Source organism: Mastigoproctus giganteus, chromosome 12 (genome assembly GCF_048544385.1).
Source record: "Mastigoproctus giganteus isolate SK-2022 chromosome 12, ASM4854438v1, whole genome shotgun sequence".
Taxonomy (NCBI): Eukaryota; Metazoa; Arthropoda; class Arachnida; order Uropygi; family Thelyphonidae; genus Mastigoproctus; species Mastigoproctus giganteus.
Window position 1 is genome coordinate 32,682,907 of NC_143586.1, and position 25,445 is coordinate 32,708,351.

Below are 25,445 nucleotides of genomic sequence, written 5' to 3' on the forward strand. Positions count from 1 at the left end.
CCTGAAGCAGTTACATGATGTGGCACAACATGCTGGTAAACCATTCCTTGAATGTCAAAAAAGAGATGACATAACCTTTCCTGCAGAAGCCACAACTTTTCCATTTTTAGATACTGGTCATGATATAGACTTCCAAACAGAACTGTGTTGCAAACTCACTGAGTTGAAATGATGAAGCCATGTCTCGTCCACTGTTATCACCTTGTGCAGAATGTCACCATCTTCAGTAACCATCTATTGCAGCTCCTAACAAACCTCCATGCGAACTTGTTGTTGCTCAGATGTGAGTAGTCTTGGAACCCAACATGCACAAACAAATGATCGTGACAAATACTGTGGGTGTTTTCTACTGATATTCTCAACATCTGCCAGTTGCTTTATTCTTATATGACGATCTTCTTGCACAATTACAGAAGCACTGTTTATGGTTTCTGTGGTGACAGCAGTGGTCAGAGCTCCAGGACTGCCAATTTTTGTGATTTAATCACATCCATCTTTAAACATTCTAAACTGTGAGCTGTGATATATATGGAAGTGTAGATTCACCATAAGCCCCTTTTAGCATTTCATATGCTTTAGCTGATGTTTTCTTGAGATGGAAAGAAAATTTGATTCCTCGAGTATCACATCCATTGTTACGAAGGCAAAACTGAACAGGCATAAACTTGACTGACTGCCAAGGACACTGTGAGCAAGAGTCAACTACGCAGTTGCTATGTGATGCAGCTTGTTTGGTCTTAAATTCCATAGCTCAGCTAGAAATAGCAAGCAGCATAGTTGTTCATGAAAAATTATAATCATTCTTTATTGAACAGTCCTTGTATTTTTAGTCACTGGTTATGGCAGGGAAACAGTAGTGGTGGACTGCGTGAAATTTATTCTAATTTTTGAGAATAAATTTCAGTATGGAATGTGGAGTTGCAGTCATTCCACACTCTCAAAAGCTCATTTAGATCGAGATGGTATAAATTATGGTCGGTTTCTGTAGCTGGAACTAAAATACAAGAGGTCTAAAATGATAAAATTTTTACTAAATAAAAAAAGCCCTTTTCTATATTTTACTGATATTAGAACAAGAGAATTCTTCACTGGAGCTTGGAGTGACTTGGAAGTTAATGGAGAAACCAGAAGTTGAAGAGTAGACCAAAAACCAATGTCCAGAGCTTTTTAAGAATGCTATACAAATTAACATGAAGAGTTCATTTATCAGAGTCTATTCAGGCTCGAAGTAACTGACCTTGACTGATGCTGGTCACTTAGACTTTACCAACAGTAAAGTCTTCCTGGAGCTGCAGAACTACAGAAATAAATTTGCCTTTAACTGCACTTAAATTTATTAACACATTATAAAACAGTGAAATAGCACTCACCTAACCAATCTAATCTAATCTAATGTGGCCATTTCTGGGTTCCAGCATTGGAGAGATCCAGAGTAATTCAGGATCTCTGATGAGCACAATAAAGGGCAACTGCACAGAGTATAGTCAACTGCTTCATCAGATAACTCGTCTGAGCCCTTAAATTCTAAATTAGGCCAAATCCTTAAGGTGAATGTTGAACCCTGTATTTGAGTATCCAACGTTCTTCAAACCACTTACTCAGCTCAATAATATCCTTTCCTGTTTTTTTTTTTTTTTTTTTTGTTTCTCTGAAATCCAGGGAAGTCACCAACATTCAGGCCATAACTTCTTTCATGCAGAATTCATGCAATAGAAACTGATGTTGTCAGAGGCAATGTTGTATATTGCATTCTTGACATTGAAGCATTTCCAAAATTCCCTTACAGGCTCTCTCCTCCATCAGTGACCTCCTCCAAGCATTTAGTGAATGTGATCATATGATACTATCTCATGATATTAGCAATCATATTCTGGCCTATGGTTATATTGATAAATTTTGTATTTGGGCAGGAAGAAGAGGGACTTCATTTTGTTCCCACCTTCTCTGAAAATCATCCTTCCTGAAAAAAAATCTTTACTACAGGACAGAAATAGCATTAGAACCATTCTTGGAAAAAGATCCTGCTAACCCAAGCTTTCTTGTTTTACTTCCAAACCTACAGGTAGGTACCTGTAGCTTTGGAAGTAAAACCTTTCACCACCTTTCAAAGCTTTTTTTTTAATGCTGAAAAAAGTGGTCAGTTTCAATCTGAAATCCCAAGCACAATTGCCACCCAGAAGGCAGTTGATTCTCAGACCTAGAAAGTTCTTATTCTTCACATGAAAGTAATGCTGGGCATCTTCTTCCAGCTTAGCTGTTTCATTGACTGTATCCAAGATCCTCAATTTGTGCAAACTTAATGGCATAACTCCTGCTGATTGGTATCAGGGTTTGCTATGAGTTTCTACTATAAGTTTTTGAGTATTAATTAATTTGATTAGGATAATCACAACAATGAATTAATATATATTTTTAAATTCCTCAAGAATTTGCTATTACTAAAAATCTGATGAAGAGCTTAAAAACATTTTCTTAACCCATTATAACAATGGCTTTCCACAGAGCATGGTTAACAAAATCACACGCAAATATAAGAGAAATTTCAGGAATAGTAATCCACATAGAGACAATTTTAAAAAAGCTATTACAATTTCTTACACAAAAGGAATAGGAGAGAAACTATTTTTTGCATATGAAAAGATGCAAAAAATATGCCTAGATGCAGTTTTCAAATCTATAAACAGAATAGGTTAAATTTCTGAGGGATGCAATTTCCCTAACAAGACTCAGACATGTTATTTACAAAAGCACATGTGGCTGTAGAAAAATTTACATTCGGAAGACAAAAGTTATTTGACACAAAGGATGGAGGAACATAATAAACACATAGCAAAGGGAAAGAACAGGAAATCGGTGATTGCAGAATATATGCATATAATTATTCTTATGTTTTTAATGTAAAACATTTTGAAAAAAATATTTTTTTACTAAAAAAAATTAAAGTATGTACAAAAGAAAATTTAAATACAAGACAATAAACAGAAATATAGAAGCATCATGGACACTACTTTTCAGCTACAAAATATAAATTTTATACTGTAAAAAAATGTTTTTGTTGTTTGGGTCTCTCTCTCTCTCTCTCTCTCTCTCTCTCTCTCTCTCTCTCTCTCTCTCTCTCTCTCTCTCCTTGTTTGTTAACACAGGGTATAAAACCCATATACAAGAGAACTGATCTTTAAAGGATAGGACAGGTTTTCTCAGTCTCTCTCATTGACAAACTGGGGTCAGTCAACTGCTCTCTTATGATGTCTTCTCCCAAGCCTGGACATCCTGACCAACAACAGAGGATGTTTGCCTGTGATCAAATAATTGGCAAGTCTTGAAATATAATTCTCTTTGTACAGGTAATTATCACAGAGTAACAGTATTTTTAATTGTAATTGTATCTTTAAAGCTTTTAGTTTATTCAATCCATTTAAAGCCTTAAACACTTAAATCAGGTCTCATTGCAGATGTCTAGTTTTCAGACATACATTGCAATTTGCAAAACTAGTCTTTTTTGGTAAGAGTAAGGGTACTCCTCTGTGTCATTGACTAATCTTATTGCTCTTTTCTGTATCCATTCCAACAGAATCGCATCATTGTTTCTTAAAATGAAGTTTCCAAACTTGTATGCTCTATATATGACCAATGGCACCAGAAATATGTAACAAACTTGGGAAAATAAATAAAATTTTCATTAAAGTAAAAGTTTTCTCTTTTTAAAAATATGCACAATATTAAAACAATACAAAGAATCATATGCTGAAATTATTACTGGATATTTAAAAAAATAACCACAAATTTCTAATCAGAAACTTTAGGAAATGAATAATTAACCTTTCTAAAAACTAGTTATTTCACAATAATAATATTTTTTTATTATTTCTATATTATTGTAATAATGGCTGTAGTAATAACTACAGCCATTATTACAATAATATAGAAATTATATAGATTTAGACAGTGATTCTCAAGTCTTCCAATACAGCAGTGGAATTCCTCTTTTAAATAAAATTTCCATAGAAATCTAATAATTATACTTTGAAAGAGGGTTCTGAAAATGTATAAAGATTTTAGTGAAAATATTTACAAGAATATAAATTAATGATCACAATACTGTTATTTTTTTTTTTTATGTAAACCCCAAACACGAGAGGTATTAGAACCTATAGTACTTAGTACCGTGCTTGGGTTGGAGGTTGAGAAGACGAAAGAAGATATTTGTTGACATTGGACTTGAACTTCTGTAGATTGTAATTTTCAGGAAATACGTATGAAGGAAGGTTGTTCCAGAAAACGGCAGTTGAATGAATAAATGAGGAAGATGAAAAGTTGGTTCTGTGGGTTTGAAGTTGGACAGTAAATGGATGTTGGCTGGTGGCGGCACGTGTTCGGACTGTTTTGAAAGAGAGAGCGGGAATTATAGAAGCCAATTCAGAAGAACAGTGCCCATGGAAGTATCTGTGAAAGAGGCATGCAGCAGAAACAGTGCGTCTATGAGAAAGCGAATGGAGAGACTCTGTTAGAGATGAATCATTAATTAACCTAACTGCCCTCTTCTGAATGGAATCAAGAAGCCTGAGAGAGGTTTTGGGGGCACCACCCCAAATGTGGGAACAATATTCCATGGCAGAGCGGATTTGCGATTTATACAGAGTGAACAGCTGTTTGGAAGAAAAGTAACGCCGAGAGCGAAAGAGAAAACCAAGTTTTTTAGATGCAGAGGAAGCAATATTTGTAATGTGCTTGTGCCAAGAAAGATTAGAAGTCAAGGTAATCCCCAAAAGAGATATATCATTTTGCCTAGAAATTGGAGTGTCACTAAACATAAGCATTGGAGCAGAAGAATCCTTTTTCCGAGATATAAGACAAGACTGAGTTTTAGAAGGGTTGAAATCAACTAAGTTGTCTTTGCCCCACTGGAGAATTACCTGAAGATCCGCATTTAAGGAATTGGTAGCAGATTTTCGAGAAGTTGAAGCTGATTGAGCAGGACAAGGTTTCTCAAAATGGAAAGTTGAATGCAATATGCTATCATCGGCAAAACTATGGATAGGATTTCCAGTCAAGGGAAGAAGGTCACTGATATACAAGAGGAAAAGAGTGGGGGAAAGAACTGAACCCTGGGAGACACCGGCATTAGTGGAGAAGTTAGAAGACAGAAAGCCATCTACCATCACCCTCAATGACCGATCAGAGAAAACTGGATAACCAATTACTAAAAACAGTTGGCAAACCATAAGATGGAAGCTTGTTTAGAAGACCTTTATGCCAAACACGATCAAAAGCCTTTGAGATGTCTAGAGCAACCTACTTGTGTATCACCGAACCTTTCCATTGAATTAGTCCATAAATGGGTAACTAAGCCAGAATATCACCAGTGGATCGACACTCACGGAATCCATACTGGAGATCGTTGATCAGATGAAAGGTTTCTAGGTAGTTTAAGAGTTGGCAGTTAATTGATTTCTCCATTACTTTAGAAAGAGTAGAAGTAATTGCAATGGGACAATAATTGGATGGGAGGGATTTGTCACCCTTTTTAGGAACTGGCTGGATATGAGCAAATTTCCAAGCAGAAGGAAAAACACCTTTGGAATAAGAAAGTGAAAAAAGGCGGCAAAGAATAAGAATAGGAGTAAGTTCAGGAGCACAGGTTTTGAGAACAAGTGGAGAAATACCATCAGGACCTGGAGCTTTCTTAGCATCAACATTCATCAAAATCCTTCTGATATCCTTTTGACAGAAGACCACAGGAGGCATTGAATGGAGCGTGTTGGGAATGGTGGGAGGTGTTTTACCAAGATCATTAATACATGAGCTGGAAGAAAAATGGGATGCTAGCAGGTCAGCTTTATCCTTGGCTGAAGTGACAACAGAACCATCTTGTTTGGACAGAGGTGGGAGCAGAGATCGGCAAAAGTTGCGGCCAATAGCTTTGGCAAGAGACCAGAATGCTCGGCTACCATTAGGGCAAGAAGCAAGTTTTCTACTCTTAGCCTGTTCAAATTCTAGTTTGGACTGATTAATAACTGCTTTACAATTGTTGCGAGCTTTGGTGTAGGCAGAGAATGAAACTGAAGAATTAGAAACAAGCCAATTACGATATGCAACATTCTTCTCTTGGACAGCCTTAGCACATTTATTGGAAAACCAAGGTTTAGATAAAGGATGAGATTTTAAAGTGGAGTGTGGGATAAAGGATTCCATTCCTGCAAGAATAATTTCACTGACACGATCTGAGCAAACGTTGACATCAGAAGTTTTGAAACAGTAATCCGACCAAGGAAAAGAAGAAAAGAAGTCTCGCAGGTCATCCCATTTTGCGTTCTTGTAATGCCAAACAACACGAGGTTGCGAATAGCCATGGGATAAAGGTTCCATTGGAGAAGAGACGATCACCAAGTTGTGATCTGAAGTGCCTAAAGGACCTCTCACTTCGACCGTGTACTTAGAAGGGTTGTTTGTGAGAAAAAGATCAAGCGTATTGGCTGTATGATTAGGATTGTCCGGTATTCTTGTAGGTAAATGTACAATCTGTGCTAGGTCATTAGTAATTGCAAAAGCCTCAGCATCTCGACCTGCTGGGTCGGTGTGACTAGAAAATGGAAGCCAGCTGGAGTTGTGAACATTAAAATCACCAAGGAAAATTACCTCACTGTTAGGAAAGTTGGACTGGAGAAAGTCAAGTTGCAAAGAGCGGAAGTCAAAGAGCTCCAAGTGATTAGTGGAGTTGGGAGAACGGTAGAGACAACAGATGAATTTAACACAATGAGGTAGAGAGATTTTAAGCCAGAGAAGATCAAAGAGAGGAGATTCCAAATTGCCAAGTCTCTGACAGGGTATATCAGAACGGACATATGCACAAGTACCACCTTTGAGGCGAAAGGAATCATACAGCAAATAATTTGGGCATCTGAGATGAGCAGTAGTTGAATCAACTGATAACTGAGATTCTGTCAGAAAAAGTACATGGGGTTTGGCAGACTGCAAGTGGAAATGGACATCGTTGAGATTAGAATTGAGACCACATATATTTGTGAAATGAATTAGGAAGTCCTTGGGAGGTTTAGATCTTTTCGCAGATAAGCTTGCTCTATTAGTTTGACAATTCATGGTGTATTCAATAGTAAGAAAAAGTGGGTGGGACATGCTGTATGAAGTAATGAAATTTTTGGATATGGCGTACATGTGGTAAGAATATACCCAGATCCTTGACATAACGTGGCCTCGACAATGCTCCCCGCATACACACTACTCGGACTCCCTCCAGTCACTATCTGGCAGAGTAGAGGTAGCAAGATTATACACTAGCTGATCCGGAAGCCTCCTAGAGAGTTACCAATAGGTTCGGTCCGGTGTACTAACCAGCGGCCGGCCTGCGAACACCGTTTTAGAGCTGTACCCTCGAAATGTAAGGAATATTGGATCTCGCCACGACGTCCATAACCTCAAAAGTCATCAATTATACTGCATGATGGAAGGGATAGGGAAGGGTTGACCGGAACTTAGCTCTAGAGACTAAACATGGGTTCCACCACTTCAAGCCTCCAATAAGCAAAGCAGTGGTATTTCACCGGTTGATGAGAGTCATCTACCACCTAGTACTGCCTGGTAACATAGAGGGGCGGCGTTCCTCCATGTGGTGTGGGCGCCACACCTCGACCCCTGCTTACGTTGGTCACACCTGGGTGGTCACCCACCATGTACTTGTGCGTGGAGGTTATACCCAGGATTACTAACAGTCCTACCATCGTGAAGGTGCAAGCAGAGGATTTGGCTGTCACAGACCGTCCGGACTTTGCCGAAATTGGGTCCACTTACTTGAGTGTCACCCGAATATCAGTTCCATCAGCGTTTTAGACTCCCAGGTAGCAAGTACAGCTTGTCTGGCATATCTGAGAGAATGTCTGTGACAATCTCAAGGACCAAATAGATAGTACTGTGATACCAAATATGATTAATAATACATGATGAGTAGGAGTTTTTTATCATGTGAAAGAGGAAAGAAAGAAGATCTGAAATTTCATAAAAGGAACAAACATTTGAGAGAGCACAAAACAACAAGGTCAGACCTAAGGTACAGGACAATGTTTGACTGCTCACAGTGCTCAGAGTCATCTAAAACAAGTGAGGAAAAACAAGAAAAAAAAAATCAAAATTAAGTTAAAGGTTAAAATGTCAAAAAGCTAATTTTTATAACCACAATTAAAAAAGCAAATTAAAACCAGATTCCTAAAAAGCAGGTATGATAAAACCTACCACCCAGAGTTATCTGAACTCACTGATAAAATAAAGTTTAAAAATTCCAAATAGCTAAATCCTACAACCACCATTAGATAAGTAAATGAACCACAGCTGACTATAAAAGAGATATCAAGAAACCGATTAATGATACTGAAATTACTTGAAATTTTATTAATAACCGCAGTCCAAAAATTGGATATTTAACTGTTTTCAAAAAATTACTTAACATTAACACGTTCCTATAACTTATTTTTCTAGTAATCAAATTTCACATATCGCAGAATCCTAGCAATTAATCTCTGTTAATAAATTAATTAATACACTCTGCTGAATGTAAAATTAGAATTACTTGTAAAGTAAAAATGTTACATAGCAATTCGATTTTTACATTTAATTTAATTACAGTATAGTTTAGGACTAAAGCGTTAGGTTATGTAAATAGTTTAACTAATATACAAGTTGGTGCATTTGCATCATTTCTGAACATAGCCAACTATATAAGTTGTTATAAATTGGCATCATTAAGTATATCTCATATTGTGAATACCTTCACAACGAGTTGCCATGATATTGCACTACATTGAATAAGTAAAGCTTCATCATAGGAGAAGACTATTGTTACTTATTCTCAGCAGATACCATCACCCACAGAGTAGTAAGATACAGTGGACACTCCCATAGACAATAATGTTAATTCCTTTTACATGTTAAAGTGCATTGAAAGTGGAGCCATCATTGTATGAACATGGAAACAGGCTGTAACACTGCAAAGAGTTCCTGGAGAATTTTCTACAGTTTTGTAGTTGCAATGGATACTATATCGATTCACTGATTATTAGTATGAGTATGAGATATTCATAATTAATTATTATTTCTATACAAAAAAAGATGCTATGAGGCTAAATAGTGAAATATAAACATGAGTAAATATTTTGAGAAGAAAAAACAATGGTTATGATAGCCGTGCGGGAATGCTGCAGACAGTGGTTTTGAACTTCCTCAGTTCAAATCCATTTATTTTTGCCCCTACATTTTCCTTCCCACCCTTTTTTTTCTCCTTCTTATTCTTTATATTTATTTTTTCAGTGTAATATGATAATTTACTTGTTTTCATGCATATATAATAATTTAATAAGCAATTTTTTTAAATATTTTTAATGGTTTTTTAATACAATGGCCACATATTGGCTAAAATGTAGCCTAGAAGGAGATTATGATGACAGTCATGTGTGCCAGTTGCAATAAACATTAATAAATACAGAATTTTAGGTACACAATACTGGGTTCAGGTATGTAATAATAAAAGGTTTCAGTACAGTGAGACAATACCACCACTTTGCTTATTGGAGGCTTGAAGTGGTGAAACCCATGTTTAGTCTCTAGAGCAAAGTTTCCTGCATCCCCCCCCCATACTTCTCCTTCAACCCATGCACGGTACTAAGTACTATAGGTTTTGATACCTTTCGTGTTTGGGTTTTCATAAAAAAAAAAAAAGGTTCACTAGTCTCACTGTACTGAAACCTGCTATAATTACCCACAATTTTATATACAGTAGTGTATATATATATATAAATTCTTCATTTATTAATGTTTATTGCAACTGTCACACATGACTGTCATCTTAATCTCCTTCTAGGCTGCATTTTAGCCAAGTTTGACCATTATATTTTAAAATATTACTTATTTGATCTTAACTCCATAAATCTACATCTGGTCACTTTGACTAACCTCAACTCTTGTTTTAGGTTTCGATTTAATGAACTGAACTCCTTTTGACTTTGGTTTTAATTTTTATTAATTCTTTTCCTTTATTTATTTATTATTTTGGGCCTGGAATCCTATGAAACTAACCCTGCATCATTTAGCTGTTAACCAGAGCCACTAATATTTTTTTATTTATTTATTTTTTTTGTATACTACACAAAAATACAAAGAATCTGGAATCAATGGAAAGTTTGGAACACAATTATCTGTGACTAAATTTTGACTGCCTTATTACTGAGTTAGTTATTATCTTTAACAAAAGTAATTTAGAATTCTTTCATATATATATATAAATGAATATTAAATGTAACCCATTAAAGGTAATGTTTAAAAAGTTACATAGGATAAAAAGGTATTCAGTTGATGAAATGGTTTCAGTAAATGAAAGATTAATAAATTAGGTATAACAGATGCACCTAAAAGTGCAAAGCAGCATTACAGGATGCAAGAGTATATATAAGTTGTATTAATATATTGAATAAAGTATGCATAAATGGATGTGAAAGTTACACAAAGTGCCAGTAACTGGAAGGGTGAGGATAGTTGAAAAATAATTGTACTAAATATATGAAATGTGAAACAGTGTTGATATCCTAAAAGTTATGATGAATTAAGAAAATTATGGGCTGGATTACTATGCCAATAGAAGGTGGGAGAACTGTAAACTAAAATTAGTACATCAAACTACCAATAAACCAAAAATAAAAGTAAAAAGTGGTACAGCTGTCATCAGATATGGGGGAACATATTTAGATAATGGTCAAATATAGGTAAGGCAAATGTGCTTGATCTGATGTCAGCTGAAACAAATGTTGATACATGACAGCTGTACCACTTTCTACTTTTATTTTTGTTTTATTGGTATTTTGCTGTACTAATTTTACTTTATAGTTCTCCCACCTTCTACTGGCTTAGTAATTCAGCCCATAATTTTCTCTTAATTCATCATAACTTTTAGGATATTAACATTCTTTCACATATCTACTACACTTCTTTTTCAACCATCCTCACCCTTTTTTAATTACTGGCACTTTGCGTAACTTTCATATCCATTTATGCATACTTTATTCAATATATTAATACAAACTTATATATATATATATATAAAGGCATACTGATTTAAGTCATAAAATTAAAAGCAAGACTAAAGACTTATATGTCCAGTACAAGCAATAAAACTAAATAAATTAATAATAGTAATAATAAAGCAGTGTGTCACAGTCTTTAATACAATCCTTGATTTCATAAACTGTAAAGATGCTATGACATATTCCATGCTGTTACTGAGAGATAAGCTTTGCTTCCTTTGCTAATACAAATATCAGTATCTTTCTTAAATATGAGATATACTTAATGATGCCAATTTATAACTACTTATTAGTTGACTATGTACAGAAATGATGCAAATGCACTAACTTGTACATTAGTTAAAACTATTTACATAACCTGAGCCTTTAGCCCTAAACTATACCGTAATCTAAATTACTCCACACCATCAGGCATCTCTCGTATTGTGGATTTATACTTCGCAACTGGGTTGTCATCATTGCAACACCGGGGTACCTGCCCACCCACCGATGAGGAGACGATAAGCTCCGAAAGGTGCTGTATGAGTGATGGTATCCACTGAGAATAAGTAACAATAGTCTTTTCCTATGATGAAGCGTTACTTATTCGAGGTAGTGCAATATCATGGCAACTCGTTGTGAAGGTATTCACAATATGAGATATACTTAATGATGCCAATTTATAACTTATGTAGTTGGCTATGTACAGAAATGATGCACATGCACTTGTACATTATTTTATTTAATTTTAAAGTTTGCATTAAATTATCCATCACCAGGTAAATTTTATCTAACACATTAAAGAAAATGTAGACCACCATTAAAGAGTGATCCAATTTTAAGCAAATAAACGGTTTAATTTTCAGGAAATTTGACTCAATATTAAAATATGTTGTTTTGAAACAAATACATGAGCTGAAATTACAATTTTTTTACATAAAAAAATATAATTTTTTGCAAGATTTTGATTATAATTGATTGTATTCTGGGAATAATGCAGAAAACAAGACAAACTGCTCCATAAGTCCAACTGATAGACTTTGAGAAAGGACAAACAGTCAACCTACAAGAGGGTAGGACGTCATTTTGCAATACTGCTGAATGAGAGTTAATGAGTGGTGTTTACATGTGGGGGAGTCACACCTGGTATTAATTTTCAACAATGTAATTATTTCTCATTTTGATATCTCAAATAAATCTTATTATTGTCATTTGAAAATTTAATAATTTATTCCAATAATTCCAGTGGCATTATCACCAACTTTGTTCAAAATTAGATCACTCCTTTTGGCATCCCCATTTCCTTTAGTGTATTAATAAGGGAAATACTTTAGAGATATAAATAAGTAATGCCATTATTGTTAACCAGGACCAAATATAGCTGTCCGTATGGCTGTTTATTTCTGTTTAATATGAGTTTAAGGATACTGTTACAGAACATTTCAATTACTAGTATTTGAAAATGTGAATATTACTCTAGTTACACACTTGTAAAAACTAGGGTACCATTGCATCTGCATACTATCACTAATGTTAACAGTAGGTTAGAGTGAAATTAAATATCAATAGAATAACATCTGAGGAAAAAAATGCAGCTGATAACAACAAAAAAAATTAGCCACACTACAAGAAATATAATAACAAAACATCAAAACAAGTATCAAGGAACAAGAAAGAATGTTTCAGCACACCCAAAAGTTAATGATTCATAATGGAGTGAAGCATAGAGCAAATACACATGTTTTTAATAATTCATATATAAAAGTATCAAAAATAAATATTTGCATGAAAAAAAAACATTTTAGTCCACACCATCTTCAATATAATTTTCTTTGCAGAACACAATTTGAGAAACGCTGATCTAAGGCAGCTCTCACAAAGTGACAGCAATGCTTTAATTACATCAGAATATAAGCTATTTGAGAAAATTTCTTGGACCTCACCTATCATTCTGTATTCTAAATCAGGAGGTGGTAAATGTGATTGGAAAGTTCCTTGTAAACTTCTATTGAGTGTTTTCAGGCACTTGGTATAAACTTTAACTGTGTTGGAGACAGTAAAGTGAGTCAGATGAGTCTGTACAAAAAGGATATACTGCTGCCAAATATCTACATTAAGAGGATGAAAGAATAACAACTGCTTCCATTCACTGTGTAATTTGTTTGGTTCCCAAATATCTCGGCAAAGATTTAACTTTTTGACTGTCAATTTAACTGAACCAGAATTAGACTGTAAAGCTTTTTCTAATATTGCTAATTTCTTTTCTATAATTAACAAATCTGAGACATTTTTAGCACACTGTTTACCAAATTCATTTTTTAAAACAACATCTTGAAAATCAATAAATTTTAACCAGAGCTCCTCATTCTTTGGATTTTCACGTAAATCTTTGTTAAATATCAAAATCTTTTGATGTAAATATTCATCTTCAGTTGATTCAGCAGTTTCTAGGTTTGAATCAGATATCTGGGTACATGTAGAAGCTTTGCCTTGGATATATAATGCTGTAGAAGCATCTAAAATTCCCAGGGCATTTACTTTTGCATGTGCTTCGGATTCAATAGAACAGTTTACAGGCAATTCCAGTGGCAAATAAATTCCTGTTATATTTGGCTTTTCATGCATTGTTGGCCTATAAATAATTTCAAGATTTTTCTTGGAACTGATTTTAGCACTGTATTTATAATACCTTCTGTCCTTTTTGTTTTTTGTTAATTTTTTTTTCTTTGTATGAATATGTACCCAAAGTTTCATTTCCTCTTCTGATAAACCCAAAACAATATGATTATTCAAATATTTTGGTAAATTGCGTTGATATAAAGATTCAAAATTCAAATTATCATGATCTGGTTTGCAATCAATAAAATATTCACGATTTGCTAGAACTGACTTCTCTACATATGGTTTTGCTGAAAGTTGGTTAAAGGAATCAGGAATCCTAAAAAAATAAACAGAAAGTAATTCAAATTAAATCAATGTTCATTTAAAAAAATATAAAATTAAGGATATCAATGAACACAATACATATAAAATTTAAAATTCAGAATCAACTGAGTATGATATATTTTTTATCAGAAAATATAAAAAGAATTCTATCTTTTCTGCTATAAAAATTAAGAAATTCTCTAATGAAAAATTATGGCAAAAAGTAACTGATTTCAGTATTCATTTTTACTTATTTGACATATTTTCAACCGATACCACAGAACATATTTCTAGATAACAGAGACTGGTGGCAAAGAGTGAACACCAAATCAGCAATTGCCCAGGACCTTGCACCTCCAGGAACCTCATGGCTAAAAAAATTTTGGGGAAGCCCAGCTTATATAAAAACCAGATTAATACATAAATTTATTTAATCTTAGAAAATCCTGTACAAAATGTACATTAATTAAAAATGCAATATTACTATATTTTAATCGAACAAGATTAAATATAATTATAATCAAACAAGAAATTTTTCCAGTAAGATTATATAAATTTAATCTAATAAAAATAAATTTAAATAAATTTAATTTTACCTTACAATTAAATTAAGATTAATTAAATTTTAAAAATTATAAACCAATCTCGGAAAATGGAATCTATCCAGACATTTTTATACAAAATAGGAAAATTAGAAAGATTTTTAAATGCTCTTGGTTTTTTTCGATTTGCCGTTAACGAGCACGGACAATCTGTGCGTCCCAGTGGCATTTGCACACACAGCAATTGTAATTCGCTCCTTTCTCATCTTAAAACTTGGTGCAGGCATTTCTCTTTTAGTGGCTAGGGTTTTTCTCGGTAATGATTTCTATAATAAGCCCATCTCATCAATTATAAATGTTTTCTTCTCTTAATTTGCTATAGCTAAAGCAAACTTACTTCTCAAAGGATACCGCTGCTGATTCATCTGCAGAAAGTTTCTCTCCTTGAATATCTATACCCTTGTCTCAGTTTAAAGTTTTTCAGCCAACCTGTGCTTGCCTTAAAATCTTCATTACCTATTAATTTCTGATTAAAATCCAATTGCTTTTTCACCCAATATTGGGCCAGGCATTGGTTCACCTAAACTTTGCTTCCAAAGAAACCATAAATAAAGTGCACTCTCTAGAGCATTTTCAGGTTTCGACAATGTCTTTTTCTTGCTAGATCCTTCTTCACTATCCATAACTGAGGCGTTGATGTGGGAAGGGTAGTAAGTGCCAAAAATGAAACTTTTCAGGGGAAGCAAAAACAATTTGTGATCACTAACTTTATTACAACAAATACTTGCAAATTGAAACTATACACTGTTTATGTGTTAAAAATTAAATTTGAAAAATTAGGTACAATTTTGTTTGTAAATTTCTTCATTCTAGGATATCCAATATGGAAATCAGTCCTATGTGAAACTATAATTCACTTATGTTTTACGTTAGGCACACATAACATTAGGGGTTTGGGAACAAGAGTAGCCTTGTTCGGGTGAAGTTTTTACGGCTCCGGAAAATAGAAAAGTTTTTTCTGTTTTATTAACTTAAATTGGCATATTAACTTATTTTCTAGAGTTGCTTTATATTCCTAGTTGTGATACTTAGTTTAAATTTTAACTTAAGAGATTTTGTAGGTAAGGATATCCAATCCACGTGTTTTACAAATTTTACAGCTCCGGCGAACGGATAGTTTTTAGCTATATTTAGCAGCTTTATTGACTAATTGTTATATTAAATTATTTTCTATATTGTTATTTGGTTTTTTTTTTTTTTTAGGAGCATTAGCAACTAAGGCCATATTGCTCTGGGGATTGCGGTGGCCATTCCCTGACCTTTCCAAATCCTCCGTATTTAGTGGTCACGGGCTCGAACTCCGGTCTAATCAAGAAGCGCACTGTTGCTCCTGCCCACCTGGCTATGGAGGTGCCTATTTTCTATAAGTAGCTTATAGACCTAGTCAAGATCCTTAGTTTATTCTGAATTGAGACAGCAAGATTTTGGGAGTAAATTAATACTTGATTGTCCGTAGATTTACCGTTCGTAACTTGCCGCCATTGTTATACGATACAACGATATATCCCGTTAGCTCAGTATAGTATATAATATTATCAATTAATCAGTAAAATTTATTAATCTTGTTAAACTTCATTGTCAATTGAATTGTACTTTTTAACTAAATACGTATAACAACTTAGATTTTACAAATGTAACATAATTAATTAATACATACCTTGATACGGAAGTTATATAACAGAATACAAGTTTTAGGTTACAATTTTATACTGAAATTGAATCGAAATCATGACTCAGACCAGAGCAGCAAAACAAAAGGCTCAAGCTAATGGGAGTGCTGTGGCTCAGGGGAGAACTGAGGGGGGCAGTTGCCCTCTGAATCACAACCTTTTAAAATGCACTATTTGCTTGATGTTTGTGGAGCAATCAGGTACGGGACATTATATTGCCAAGGTGAATGTCTTTGTGTGTGCGCAATGTAAGGAGTGTGAGGAAATCAGGTGACAACTCGGCATTGTTGTAGGCCTATATGAGAGCTTGAAGGACAGGATGGATGCCCACGAAGGATCTAAATTGAGGGGCCATCAAACTCTCAGCGGCCCACATCAACACCAGAGCTTGCACTTGATCATTATGCAACACAGCGGCAACCCCAAGGCAGCATGCGTTGGTCACCAACAATTACAGGAACTAGTAATTGTTGGTGACTCTATTGTCAGGGAAATGGTATGTAAAAAGGATAGGTGGAACAGGACCAGGGTATGTCTGCCAGGGGCAAAAGTTGATGACGTTGTAGAGCGAATATCATCTTTTAAGGGCACAAAAGGTGATATTGTTGTACATGTTGGCACTAATGATATTAAGAGTAGGAGAGTAGTGGAATTACTTAACAAGCACAGGTCACTGTTGAAAAAAGCCGTGAATTAGTGTTGAATATGAAAGTATCTGCAATTCTGCCCAGACACAATAGGAGGGAGTATATGATGAGAGCCTTGTCGATCAATTCTGCTCTGGAAAGATTGTGCAAGGCTCAAGGGGTAGAATGTTTTTCAGCCTGGTCTGTACTTGTTAACAGGAAAGACTGCTTCTACAGGGATGGGATGCACTTAAATAGAAAGGGTGCAAGAATATTTGCTGATGCTATCGAGACAGTGTTAGGTGGGGTCGGAAAACTGCTCGCTTAGGCGTATACAAGGACTAATAGATTAACAGTACCCACTGGCAGAGGTGAAATTGATTCTTGCACTGCTTCCATTGGAATGAGCAGCAGCCTGGAAAACAAGATGCAGGGGATTTCACAGACTGTTGGTTGTCATGGCGGCACAAGTAAACACATGGGTTGTGTTAGGGTAGCTGTTTGTTTGTTTGTTTGAGTGTGGGCTTTACGGCGCAAGAGCAACATGGCCATAATGCGCCTAACTCTGGTAAAGTTTTTTTTTTTTTTTTTTTTTGCAGTTAACATTTACAGTGTGCTATACAGTTCTATCTCTTTAAGGAAAGTGAAGATTTTGTCTACATGTGGCGTATCTGCTAAAAGATGGGCAATGCTCGGAGGATTCGTTGCTGAAAAATAGGCAAATAGAGTTTGACGCTCATTTTTATAAATCGGGCAGTCAATGAGTATGTGTTGGACTGTAAGTTGGGCTTTGCAGTTTGTGCAACGTGGTGGATCAGCAGCTGTAAGTAGATAGAGATGTGTCAGGTGTGTGTGTGACCTATTCGTAATCGGGCTAATACAACTTCTTCATGACGGTTCTCACGAATACTAGACTTCCATGGTTTGAGATCTTTTTTAATGTCGAGTAATTTGTTATTGGCCTGACTCTGCCAGATGCGTTGCCATTGTTCCATACATTGTTTCTTTATAATGTACTTGTAGTCAGATGCAGGTGTAGTAAAGGCTTGGGCTATAGGGTCGGTAGCAGTTTTGGCAGCTAGGTCGGCCTGTTCATTTCCAGAAATTCCAGCATGACCAGGGATCCAACATAACAGAACTTGTTGTTTCTTCTGGTTTAACTTAGTCAGAGTATTCCAGATCTGTATAAGTAAGGGGTTATCATTTTTTGTATTGCGTTGTATGGCTTGGATAGCACTAATGGAGTCTGTATATACAATACTGTGCAATATGGTTTTTGAGAGTGCATAGTTTAAGGCTATGTGGATAGCACAAAGTTCTGCAGTATAGCTGCTACATTCTGCAGGGAGTTTCTTGGATATAGTTGTGTTGGGAAATACTGCTGCTGCCCCAACATGATTGTTAGTTTTAGACCCGTCTGTGTAAATTGGTGTGTACTGGCCGTGCTGGGTTCTCAGTGCGGCGTACATTTGCAGTACGTTCTGTTGGGATAAGGGGTGTGTTTTCCCCAGGCTGTCAATGAAAAGTCACACGGTGGTATATAGTATGTCCAAGGTGGGACTGTATGAGAGGCAGTGGGCTGTATCTTACTAAAGTCGATTTGCCAATCGGCCTGCAATGAGCAAAGACGTATCCCAGTTGGTGGATTTATTGATGGATAGGCTCGGTATAGGTTTATCCATTTAGGGGAGAAAAGTCCGTTCCAAGTGGGGTGGTTTGGATGCCCTTTGAGTTTTACTGCATATTGTAATAGAAGCATTTGTCTGCGTAGCTGCAGGGAGGTTTCATGTGCTTCAGCATATAGGCTATGGACAGGTGATGTTCGGTACGCCCCCAGTGCAAGACGTAGAGCACTGTGGTGCACAGGATCAAGCCAGCGTAAAGCACTTTGTCTAGCAGAGCTATAAACTGCAGAACCATAGTCTAGACGTGAACGTATTAGCGCATGGTACAACTGTAATAGTGTGTATCGGTCAGCTCCCCATGTTGTGCCTGATAGAACTCTTAAGACATTTAGCTTTTTAAGACAGGTGATCTTGAGTGTTTTTATATGTTCCAGGAAGGTGAGCTTTTGGTCAAGTATCACACCAAGAAAGCGGACACTAGGGACAACTGGTATGATTTGATTTTCTAGTCGAAGTTCTGGGTGTGGGTGTAGGTTACGCTTCCTGCAAAAGTGTATACCGACAGTCTTTTGGTTTGACAGGCGAAAACCATTGTTTTGGGCCCATTTTGTAATTTTGTTGATTGCACATTGCAGCTGTCTCTCTACCATTCGCATATTAGGAGAATGGCAGGCGATACTAAAGTCATCGGCATACAGGGTAGTGGATATTGTTTGTGGCAGGTCCTGTGTTATTGAATTCATTTTTATATTAAAGAGGGTAGCACTTAGCACTGATCCTTGTGGCACTCCTTCTTCCCGTATGAACTTTGAAGATAAGTGGTTGTGAAATCGAACTTGAAATGAGCGGTGTTGTAGGAAGTTTCTTATAAACTGTGGTAGGTGTCCGCGTAATCCCAGATCGTATAGATTTCGCATTATACCGTATCTCCAAGCAGTATCAAACGCTTTTTCAATGTCAAATAGGACCATCGCAAGATGTTCTTTGCGTACGAAGGCATCACGGATATTTATTTCTGTCTTAATCAAAAGGTCAAGAGTGGATCTACCTTCACAAAAGCCACACTGCACTGGATTCATAAGGTTATTTCGACCTAGAAACCAGGATAGCCGAGCGTTGATCATTTTTTCCATTACCTTGCATAGACAGCTGGTGAGTGCAATAGGTCGATAATGCTGCGGATTTGAGGAATCTTTTCCAAGTTTTGGAAAAGCCAAAACATAAGCATGCCGCCATTTGTCAGGGAAAATGTTTTCTTTGAATATTCTGTTGAAGAGCAATAATAGTGTCTTGAGTGCAGATTCAGTGAGTTTTGCTATCATTATGTAATGTATTCCATCTGGACCTGCTGCACTGAGTTTAGTGGAGGCTAGAGCATGATGTAATTCTGACATTGTGAAAGGGAGATTGTATGCAGCACTGGATGTTGATTCAAAATTAATTGAGTGTTTTTCAGCTTGTGCTTTGAGTGTCTGGAATTGTGGCGAGTATGATGTCACAGCTGATATTTCCTTGAAAGATCTACCTAGAGCGTTTGCAATTTCCTCTGGTTTTGAAATATCAGAGCCATTTACATTGAGCATGGGACAGTTGACACTTGGGTGTTTTGCATACATACGCTGTATTTTAGCCCAAACTGTTTGGGTTTTTGTCGTTTTTGTAATTGTGGAAGCGAAACGCCTCCATGCTTCCCTTTTGCTGGTCTGTCTAACTCGTTTTGCTTTTGCCCTTGCCCTTTTAAAGCAGATGAGGTTTTCTGTTGTTGGGAACTTTCTGAAGATGTTCCATGCTCTGTTCTTCTCTTTTTTTGCGGCACTACATTCATTATTCCACCACACTTTAGAGCGGGCCGATATTTTAGTGGATCGTTTCGGAATTGCTTTGTCCGCTGCTTGCAGTATTTTGTTAGATATATGTTCTACTGCCAAGTTTATGGGTGTTTGTTGAACTTGTTTTTCTTCTAGTGTAGCTAGCTGCTTGTACATATCCCATTCAGCTTTGGAGAATATCCATTTTGGAGTTCGGTAAAAAATGTGGGGAACGCTTGTATCAATGCGGCATATCACAGGGTAATGATCACTGCCCAGTGGGTTGCTGAATAGTCCATCCGAACAGAGGGTATATGGTTGCTGAGCATAAAGAGACATCAATAGCTGAGGTAGATCCTGTAGGAAGATGCGTATAAGTGTGAGCTCCATTATTGAGAGTTATCAGATTGTGTTGATCAAGTAATTTTTCGATAGTTTTTCCACGCTTGTCCAGGTTGTGGTTTCCCCATAGCGGACGGTGACTGTTCAGGTCTCCTAGGATACAGTAGGGTTTGGGAAGCTGGATCACTAGTTCTTCTAATTCAGCGTAGCTTATGTTTTGGTTAGGTGGTAAGTATAATGAGACTATGGTTAAATCAAAGTTGACATTGATTCGTGCAGCAACTGCTTCAAGATTTGTCTTTAGTGGGATTGCTTTTGAGGGTATCTGGGAGTTGATGATCAGCGCTACTCCTCCATGTGCAACGTTGTTCAGATTGTGGGCAACACGATCTTGCCGATGTATTGTGTATTTCTGAAGGGAAACAATTATATTTGGTGTTAGATTGGTTTCTTGTAGACAGAAGGCAATAGGATCATACTGCGAAAGGAGATCTCGGATGTCAGCCAAATTACTGCGATAGCCTCTGCAGTTCCATTGTAAGAAAGTAAGCATTATTTTGGTTTAGTGGAGCCCTCGATTTGTTTTCGAGGTGCAGAAGGTTTAGATCGCTCAAGTTTACCTTTTCCCTTCTTTGGGAAATAAGGTTTCGCTGTATCCATCTCCTCTTCAGTAAACAGTTCTAATATCTGTCCATCTTGGTTTGAATTATCTTCTGAATCCATGTAGTCTGTTTGGTTTGAGTCGGGAGTGGTAGACACTGTAGTATTTTGCTGTTGAGTAGCATCTGGTTGTATTGTGATTGGCGTATTTATTGCTTTGCTTTGTTTGCTTTTTGTTTGGGGTGTTGGCACTGAGGACAATATTGACTTTGCCCATTCAGCTAGTGACTTTGTTGGTGGTATGGTTACCTCTGTTTGGGTAGCAATTGATACGTGATTTTTGGTTATTTGGGCATAACTTGGCTTGTTAGTATTTGGAACTGGTAAGGATTTTTTAGCTTCTTGGTAGGTTACATTATGTTCAGTTTTGTATCGCTGTATCTGTTTTTCGCGTTTCCAAAGGGGACACTCCTTCGAATACGCCGGATGGGCTTCTTTACAGTTAATGCAGTTTGGAGTTGTGTTAGTGCAGTCATTTGTAGAATGTTCAGTGGATCCACATGTGGCACAGGCAGCTGCTCCTCTGCAGACCGTCTGTGAGTGCCCAAATTTCTGGCACTTATAGCAGCGTAATGGATTTGGTATATATGGTTTAACTCGGCAGTTAAGGTAACCGGCTTTGATCAATGTTGGTGGTTTAGGATTATCAAAAGTAAGGATTATATTCCGGGTAGGAACTAGTACATTATCCTTCTTCGTGAGAATTCGCCTTACATTGATGACTCCTTCTTCTCGTAATTCTTGTTTGAGTTCTTCATCTGACAAATTGAGGAGGTCCCACTCAGTGATGACACCTCTTGACGTGTTCAAGGAAACGTGCGGTGAAACGCTAACCGAAATTCCACCAAAGGATTGTAATTTTTGTAGTTGTTCAAGTTGTCTGGCAGTGACAACTTCAACCAGTAGGTCTCCAGATCTTAACCGACGAACTGTCTTGGGAGTACCTATTATGCTTTCTAGGCTTTTTTGCACTAGGAAAGGGGAGAGTTTTCCAACTGGTTGTTCTTGAGTTGAATGTATAATTAAAAAGGTTGGGGTTCGGATTCTGCCTACGTCAGTCTTTTGACGTTTTGCTGCGACAGAACCAGACTCCTCTTGTTCTTGCCTTGTAAGAGTTTCTTCTGTGTACCCAGTGTTTTTCTGGGTTTTATGGACTTCTTGCTCCATTTGGCCCTGGAAGGGAGACCTTTTCCCCTCCAGGTTACCAGCCCCGCCACGTGGAGGCAGGAGCAGTGCCACCTTTGTGACCAAGCGGTAGTGGGTTAGTAGTAATATGCAAAGAAAAAAAGGGGAAAAAAAGAAAGAGGGTTAATTTTCCTCCTGTTCAAGTAAAGTGATTTCTTTACTGAAGCTTATTTAATTGATTGTTAGTGTAACGCTGTAAATAAAGAAGACGATTTTACTTATTCAAGAGAGCGCAATTCACTGGCAAAGACACTTGATCACAAAATCGCTTGGCACCTGGGGCCGTTAGGGTAGCTAAGAATAGGTACAGGTGCATGTATACTTGCATATACACCAAGGCTAGGAGTTTGGTAAATAAATTTGATGAATTTGAAGTATTGCTCAAAACATCAAAGGCAGATATTGTTGGGATATCAGAGACATTGTGTGACACAGATATAAGGAATGCAGAACTGGAATTTGGGGAGTACAGTGTGTACAGAAAGGGAGAAGGGGTTATGCTGTTAGTTAAGAAACACATAAAATCTAAGGAAGTGCATCCAACTGATGTTGGTGGACAATGCAATGTTGAGTCTGTTTGGTGTGACATAAGCACTGGGAAAGAAAAAATGAGAGTAGGTGTGTGTGTGTTATAGGCCAAATGAATATGCTGAGTATAATGAGCAATTGTGCAGAGAAATAGAGTGGGCCAGTAAATCACAGTGTCTTATAATGGGGGATTTTAATTTCCCAGATATTGACTGGAATTTTTGGGTTGGTCACTCACACACTAGCAAGGCTTTTGTGGATTTACTGGATGATTGTTTTCTACATCAGCATGTTCGGGAAGCAACTAGAGGGAGTAATACTCTTGATCTGATTATCAGTAGTGATTCTTCATGCATTAATAATCTGCAGATAAAGGAACCACTAGGTGGCAGTGATCACAGTGTGCTGAAGTGGGATTTACTCAAAGAGGTAACTACCATCAGGGGTAAAGGGAAGGGTTTTTGCTTTCGTAAAGGCGACTACAGTGGTCTGAGACAGTATTTAAATTCTATACGGTGGTACCAACTGATGATGTTACCAACAGCAAATTCAAAATGGAAGCAATCAAAGAATTTATCTTGGAAGCTACTACCAACTAAGAAATATTGTTCAAGGCCTAAATGGATGTCAGATGAACTAATGAGATATATGGCAGAGAAGAAAAATGCATGGGATACATATAAATTAATCGGTGACATGGAAGCCTATGATAGATATAAGCTGGTCTGTAACCAAGTCACAAAGGAGATTAGGCAGCCAAAGGCAGATTATGAGAAATCTTTGGCAAAGCATGCAAAGAGTTATTTACCTATGTAAACTCTAGAACGAAAGGAATGAATCAGATTGGTCCACTGGATACTGATGGTTCAACTGTTGATGATCCTGCTCATGTGGCTAACAAACTAAATTAGTATTTTGCATCTATATTCACACATGGGGAGTTATTTATGGAGGGGAATGCCAGAGATCAATTAAACTCTGGCAGTGAGCTAGATGATTTTGTAATAACTGAGAGGAAAGTGGAGCAGAAATTGTTGAAGATAAATATAAAAAAGGCACCCGGGGTGGATGGGATCTATCCGGTTATATTAAAGGAGGCAGCAAAGGAAGCAAGAAAATTCTTAGCCATAATTCTGAGAGCTTCTTTGAACTCAGAGGAGGTACCCGTGGACTGAAGATGTGCAAATGTGACCCCAATTCACAAAGCAGGATCAAAGGGTGACACAAACAATTATACACCTGTTAGTTTAACTTCTGTTCCAGGAAAATTAATGGAGGCATTGGTTACAGAAGCACTGCAGAATCATCCAGACAAGACTTCAGTTATTGTTTGGGCACAGCATGGTTTTGTTAAGGGAAAGTCTTGCCTGATCAATTTGATTGGATACTATGATGTGGTCACAAAGGAACTGGTTGCAGGGAACAACTTTGATATCATATATTTGGATCTTAGAAAGGCTTTTGATACTGTTGCACATGGAAGACTGCTGAACAAATTGGAGCAGTGTGGCACTGGAGGCCAATTGCTGCTATGGATAAAGGGATGGTTGGGTGGGAGAAGACAGAGAGTGGCAATCAATGGACACTACTCATCATGGACTAATGTTATTAGTGGAGTCCCTCAGAGTTCAGTGTTGGGTCCATTGTTGTTTTCTCTATTTATAAATGATATTGATGATGGCATATCAAGCTTAATGTCCAAGTTTGCAGACAATACAAAGGTTGGCAGGGTTGTTAAGGACACTAATGACAGTATGCTGCTGCAACATGATCTAGTAAAGTTGAGCAGATGGGCTGAAAGATGGCAACTGAAGTTTAACATTGACAAATGAAAAGTATTACGTATGGGAAGCAGCAACCCCAGAGTAACGTGTCAACTCTGTGGTACTACACTGACAGTGGTAGAGATCGAAAAAGACCTAGGGGTAATTGTGCAGGCAGATATGAAGTTTTCTGAGCAATGCAGTCAGTCTGCAAGAGTAGCTCATGGTGTCTTATCAATGATATATAGGAATATTTCTAGCAGGGATAAGGAGGTAATTATCCCCTTGTATTAGGCAATGGTCAGGCCACACCTTGAGTACTGTATACAGGTGTGGATGCTTCATTTTAAGAAGGATGTAGAGCTGTTGGAATGGGTAGAGAGAAGGGCAACAAGATTAGTGAATGGAACAAAGGGTTGCTCTTACGAAGAAAGGCTTAAGTTTTGCAAATTACAGTGTCTGGAGACTAGGCACCTGCAAGGTGATCTGATTGGTTTGAACATGCTCAATGCTGATGGGATTCTTCCTCTTGCTCAGAATAATCACCTGAGAGGGCATAAATTTAAATTGAGGAAAGACAGATGTAGGATAGATGTGCGGAAGTTTGCCTTTAGCCAGCGGGTATTCGGTTGGTTGAACAGACTTCCATCG

The 25,445-nt window shown here is 36.9% G+C and overlaps 1 protein-coding gene across 1 annotated transcript in view; it reads right to left on the reverse strand.

The window, feature by feature from the left end:
* The window catches only part of LOC150076861 (nuclear exosome regulator NRDE2), a 117,485-nt gene that overhangs the window by 74,439 nt on the left and 17,601 nt on the right, over nt 1-25,445 (reverse strand). The window contains exon 4 of the mRNA XM_090385704.1: nt 13,004-13,998. Coding sequence (XP_090241830.1) covers nt 13,004-13,998 — 995 coding nt within the window. The remainder of the gene's footprint in view (nt 1-13,003; nt 13,999-25,445) is intronic.